This window comes from Sitodiplosis mosellana, unplaced genomic scaffold (genome assembly GCF_009176505.1).
Source record: "Sitodiplosis mosellana isolate CC-2019 unplaced genomic scaffold, AAFC_SMos_1.0 Smas_scaffold_20, whole genome shotgun sequence".
Lineage (NCBI taxonomy): Eukaryota > Metazoa > Arthropoda > Insecta > Diptera > Cecidomyiidae > Sitodiplosis > Sitodiplosis mosellana.
Genome location: NW_022595262.1, coordinates 324,645 through 331,257, shown reverse-complemented (window position 1 = coordinate 331,257; position 6,613 = coordinate 324,645). Strand labels below are relative to the sequence as shown.

The 6,613-nt window shown below is 38.8% G+C and overlaps 1 protein-coding gene across 1 annotated transcript; it reads right to left on the bottom strand.

The window, feature by feature from the left end:
- Window positions 1-1,057: 1,057 nt before the first annotated feature.
- LOC129568564 (uncharacterized) lies at window positions 1,058-2,686 on the bottom strand. The gene is made up of 2 exons (XM_055446616.1): window positions 1,870-2,686; window positions 1,058-1,773 (listed from the first exon to the last, which is right to left on the bottom strand). The coding sequence occupies exons 1-2, from the start codon at window positions 2,684-2,686 to the stop codon at window positions 1,058-1,060; spliced, it is 1,533 nt and encodes a 510-aa protein (XP_055302591.1).
- Between the last annotated feature and the right edge of the window lie 3,927 nt (window positions 2,687-6,613).

Sequence of the window (6,613 nt, the reverse complement as noted above, 5' to 3'; positions counted from 1 at the left end):
TTTCAAAATAAATGCAATGTCACCTTACTTTTTGGACACAGTAGTATTAAGCGTTATCACACAATTGAAATGTGTGTTTATATTGATTTTTATGGACGAATTACTATCAGCACTGGCTCCAGCTGACACAATATTCCAGAAACAAGATATGAGCTACAGACGTGCGATGCCGGTGATTGAAGCCGTGAAATCGAATATTGCTGTTTACAGAAAAGAAGAAACATTCGATCAATTTTTACGAAAAGCTGAATTACTGATGCCAGCCTCAGCAAATTTAAATGCACATGCACTCCGAACCGATCGAAAGAGGTCAACACTTCTCAAAGATTTTAGTATTGAGGAAAGCATTGGAGAACGATCCAGTCCATCTATTGAAATCAAATCTTGTTTTTATGAAATAATTGATGTTACGTTGACCGAGTTTGATAATCGCTTCACCGAGAACAACGAATTTTTGATAGCCATATCAAATTCTCCGGACATGGAAATAAAAGATTTAAAGCCACTGGAAAAAATGGGCCTGCAACTTCCTTCAGAGCATGAATTGAAAACAGCAAAAAAATAAGTTGACAAGAAAAAGTTGGATTGGGAAAAGGACAATGAAAAAGATCCACAGAGGCGATTCAATATTCTCACCGTATTGTTTGAAGTGAAGGACGCTTTCCCCGATGTATACAAACTGTATGCATCAATTGACACATTCGCTTGCAGCACAGCAGTGTGCGAGGCATCATTCTCGGCCCTGTCGCAAATGAATATACGTTTATCGATGACAAATGAACGTTTGCGAAATTTATCATTTTAAGCATTTGAACATAAGCGATTGGGCAATATTTCAATAGATGATGTTTTACGCGAATTCAATGACCAAAAAGATCGTAAAATTCAATTATTTTAAGGAATGAATAATATTCTTTTGTTAATCTGTTCATCAGAAAATTTAAATAAATCGGAACTAGACAAAAAAAATTCTTTCAATTGAACTATTTTTTTCAGAGGATGCGCAACTTAATTTGATTATTAGCTTTGAGGGTGCGTGAAGATCGTCAGAGCATGCTCAGCATCCTCTAGCACCCGTCTGATTACGGGCCTGACTCACGTAATCCAATAGTGGTACCTTCGTTTTTGTACCTACTATTCCAATGCACAATGGCTCCCTGAACGTTGTTATTGAATTCGCCTTGACTTCAGTCATTGCTTCTTCGGGCGGTTCACCTACGATTCGTGTGATTACCCATTCCGATGGCGATTTACTTAGCCAAGCTGGTCCATGAAGCCAAAATTCATTGTCAATCAACTGCTCAGGTGTAATACCTCTGGTTAGCAAATCTGCTGGATTATCTGTCCCATTTACATGACGCCAATTTGATGCTTTTGTGTTTTCTTGTATCGATGCAACTCGATTCGCTACATACGTCTTCAATAAACAAGGTTCTTTCCGAATCCAATAAAACGTGACACTTGAATCTGTCCAAAGAAACTCCTCTACATTTTGCCATTCCATAGTGTCTTTTACTTGCTTCATCAAACGGCCTAGTAACTCTGCGGCTGTCAACTCTAATCTGGCTAATGAAACTGTCTTGATCGGTGCAACACGCGATTTTGTTGTCAGTAAATTAACCTTAATGCTTCCTTTCATGTCTTCCACTCGGACATAGACATTTGCTCCCAATGCTTGCGTGCTACTATCCGCAAATCCATGCAATTGAACGCTTACTTCTTTCCCAGTGCTTAACCAACGGTCTATCCTAAAGTTTTCAACGCTCTTGATGTCTTTCCAAATTTCCATCCACTTGTTTACAAATTTTGTGTCCAATTTCTGATCCCATGTTACTTTCTCTTTCCATAACTCTTACATCAACATCCTACCTCTTATCGTTATCGGTGTGATGTATCCATTCGGATCATAAACTTGTGCTACATGACTCGATATCGTTCTTTTCGTTACTTCTCTATCCCATTTCGGGTCTTTCACTACAAATGTAAACTGATCTTCTTCAATCAACCATTTTAAACCTAATATGGTTGATTCCTCTTCCTCCTTGAAAAGCATCGTCTTTTCACTATCCGATTGCATAGCATCTCGCACTCTTTGGTTGTTTGAGTTCCATTTCCTTAGCTCAAACCCTGCTCCAATCATAATTTCGTTCATTTGCTTGGCCAATTTTACTGCACTTTTCACTGAGTCTGACCCTGTGACACAATCGTCCATGTAGAAGTCTTCCTTAATTGCTTTTGCCGCTTCTGGCAATCTCTCCTCTTGTTCAGTTGCTGCTTGCATCACCGAACGTACAGCCAAATGAGCTGAAGATGCCATTCCAAATATGACCACAGTCAGCCAATACTCTCTCAACAATTCGCTTTCATTTTCTCTCCAAAATATCCTTTGGAGATCCCATTGTTGTCTGTCCAATTTTACTTGATTAAACATTTTCTGAATGTCAGCATACACTGCAATTTTATGTCTCCTAAAGCGCATGATCGTTTCATACAAGTCTTTCTGTAGCTTTGGGCCGACCATTTGCACTTGATTCAGAGAAATTCCTGTGTCAGTTTTGCAACTGGCATCATACACCACTCTATCATCTTTTTCAATACAATGATGCGGAATGTAATAAACTGGTTGGTTTTCCATTGGTCTTTCCGTGGCCAATTTCATGTGACCTAACTTCATCATTTCTCTCATCTTATCCACATACACTGCTTTCAATCTCTGGTCTCTTTCCAATTTTCTTTCCAAGTATCTGAACCGTCTCAATGCAATTTGTCTCGAGCTACCAAGATTTGTAACATTCTCTTTCAGGGGAATTTTTACTATAAATCGCCCATCACTGTCTCTCTTGAAATTATCCAAAAAATGTGTCTCTACCGCTAAGTGTTCTTTCGACCATTTCAAAGCAGTAGGTACTTGATCTTATTGCCACAGTTTTTCTAATAATCTATCCAATTGTATTTCTTCGCTATATTCAATTATTGATAGCGCTTGATTATTTGCCAAGGAATCCCATTCATCCAAATCATCTTGTCCTGATCCAAAAATTATTACACCGAAGGTCGTATCCATCAATGCTGTTCCATCAATTGTACGATGAACAACTGCTGTTATTATTTGCGCAAACAATCCTACTCCAAAAAGCAAGTGAACCTGCTCAGGCACCCAATACTTTGGGTCCGCAAATTCTCTATCCGATACGTTTCTGACTTTAAATGGATTCATCCTTCTGTCCGGCATATATGGTTGCCAACCAGCCTCCTTTGGCATGATCCAAAAGACAGCAGTTTCATAGTGCTCATCGTCAAACCAAGGATAGATTTTTAATGCAACTTTCTGTTTTACTTGAAAGCCCTGTCCATTCATGCCCACCATGCGACGTGCCATAGGCAACGCGTTTATTCTTTCCTTCAATCTATTATTGTATAAACTGTAACTAGAACAATTCGGTTGAGCTCCCATGTCCATGAAGGCTCTCACACCTACCATTTCATTCTTTCCTATATCAATTCTCCCCACAGCAGTTGCTAAAAAGGTGTTCTTTTCTTTAATTTCAAAATCAAACGCATCATCATAAGGTAAATATTGTTTTTTATTTTTCAAATCAAAATCCGAGTCACAATTTTCATTTTGTTTTCTTTGCCTATTCTTATCCATTCTGTCCTCTAAAAGTCTTTCCTCTTGTTTTAACAAATCTAATTTGCTCTTTACCAAATCCAACTTTTCTTCGAATAGTGACTCATTTTCCGTTTGACTTTTTCTTTCCGATTTGTTTGATTTGCTCCGCTTATCCAATCTCGGTTTCTTTGCTGGGGGGCAGCCTAGTCAGGTCTTTGCCTCCCGTCTTTCCTCCTGTCTTTCCACCAACTGCGCCGTGGTTCGCACTGAATGATTGTTGCATTTGTGTGGGCACAGCAAACTATTGTGCTTCGGATCTGCACGACATTGAGTGTAGGAACAGCGGTTTCGGTCGTTACAATAAGCCTTTGTATGCCCTTTTTTAAGGCAATTCACACAGAGTCCCCGTTTCATCGCAAAATCCTTCCGACCAATTGGGCTCAAGGCCAAGAAATCTGGACATTCAAAAATTGGATGCGTCTGTCCGCTGCCTGTTGGGCATACTTCACATGGATACACTTTTTTGATTGTACCCGTGTACTTTCCTTTCCGATTTCGACTGTCCGATCTTTCCAATGCTCGCTCGTTTGTAACGCTCACGGTCAATGCATCACGACGAGTCGTACGTTTCGATGCGGCTGATTCCTTATCCAAAAATTCCAACATCTCAGTTATTTTCGGATGATCATTGCGGTTACGCACTTTTTCCCATTCCTTTGAGGTTGCATTATCCAAACGCTCGTGCAATGCATGCACTAAAATGAAGTCCCATTGCTCGACCGGATACTTCAATGCACGCAATTGCCGAATGACTTCATGCGTTTTGTTCGACATATCTTCCAATGCACTTGCTGTTGCTGGCTCTTGAATGACCGGCAACTTGTAGAAATCATTCATTACATCACTGGCAATATCATACGGTCGGTCGTATTTGTCAATGATTCTCTCCCATGCTTGTTGATAGCTATCGCCAGCTGTTTGTCTCTCTCCCAGCACCTCAGCTGCTTTTCTAATCAATGATTGCGTCAGATGCATATTTTTGTATGCTTCATCTACGTCAGGATTGTTATGCACTGCAGCCACATATCGGTCACGGTATTTTGTCTCGTCCGATTTGCCTCCTGAACGAATTTCGTTTTCAATGGCTCTTTCCAATTCATCCATTCTCTTTCCGATTGCCTCTGTGGCGTCATAATATTCTTCTTCCAAAATTGCTAACGATTCTTCGTATGTTTTTGACACTACGTCATCAACTATTCGGATGAGCCGGTAATACAATTGAGTTGCTTGTGTCCATTGCTTCAATAGCCCTTCATTCCGAACTTTCAGACCTCGATTATCAAGCGACTTCAGTTTATCCGAGCGAGAAAATTCGTACAATCGATTCTTGATGCGCCTGGTATTCTCGGACCATCTCGGTTTTTTGTCTTTCCAAATGTTCACCATACTGAGCTCCGTCCAAACTATCCATTTCATCGTCATGGCTATGATTCGATTCACGTTCATCATTGTTAACGTACGCATTGACATAGTCGTGAGTCGATTCGTTACCATCGCCACTGGGTGGTCGTCCGTCTGTCGGATTCTTTTCTGTCCGATTTTGCTGTTCACTTTCATCTGTCCGATTTTGCTGTTCACTTTCATCTGTCCGATTTTGTGATTCATTTGCAGCAGAAGCGTTTGGGTTTCGCACAGTATCCGCAAATGATTGCGCACTTGTGCCTGCGTTTTGTGCATTCGGATCAGCCGATTCTAGACCTAGTTGCGGTCCAGATACACCTCGAAGCTTTGATGCTTTTGTCTTGTCTTTCTCCTTCGTTTCACTCGCTAAATTCAACGAACAAAACAAAAAAAAGATTTCAATTAACATAACTTTAATAACTTTTCCAATTTATTCCAATTAAAATATCTGATCTATCCTTATTGCAACATTGTTCGTGACATTTTATTTATTTATTTATTTATTGATCTAATACAGACCCTTTTATAATACTTGCTTATCTTCAATTGCCTTAATATATCTATTTCTTTCATTATTATTCGTGTATTGCAATTTAGTTTCATTAAAGTGTCTAACTGCTGACCAAAAGGACTGATTTTTTAAGTAACCACTTGTAAATGTTGGTAATTTCAGTAAGTCTGAGTTTCGTGTCTGTCTATTGTTGTTCCATACTAGTTTTGATTTCAAAAATTCTGACTCTAGATTTTCATGCAAAAGATCATATATGAACACACAACAGGCATAAATATATCTGCTGTTAATCGAATCAATATTTAAATCAGAGCAACGGTCATCATAAGGACGAATTTTGTAATTATTACTTGCGTTTGGATATTCTCTAAGTGCCATCATAGTGAATCTTTTCTGAACCCCCTCAATGAAGTCTCTATCTATGGCTGTGAATGGGTACCAAACTGCTATGCCGAACAATAATTTACTTCTTACGAATGAATTAAACAGAATAACAAGTGTTTCAATGTCAAATCTTTTACCAGCTGTTCGTTTTATGAAACCCATTGTGGAGTTGCATGAAGCAACCAACGACTCAATGTGTTTTTTAAATGTCAATCGTTCATCAATTCTTATACCCAAATCCCGAAAGTCATGAACTCTACTCAATAACACGTCATTCATTGTATATTTTCCGACAAACTTCGCCTCACATCTACTCATGGTGAGAACAGCACATTTCAAAATATTCAGCTCCAATTTATTGTCTTTACACCATTTTATTAACTTATCGATTTCCGTTTGGAACAAAACTAAATCATCGTTACTTTTTATTTTCATTATTACTTTGCAGTCGTCAGCAAATAATAGAATCTTTATATATTTCTCAAATATGGTCGGTAAATCATTAATGTAAATCAAAAACAAAACAGGGCCTAAAATGCTGCCAGCTGGGACACCTGTGTGCATAGCATAATTATTGGAGAGGCTACTATTAATTTTCACTTTCATCGATCTCGCATTCAAATATGAAGCTATCCATTTAATTATGC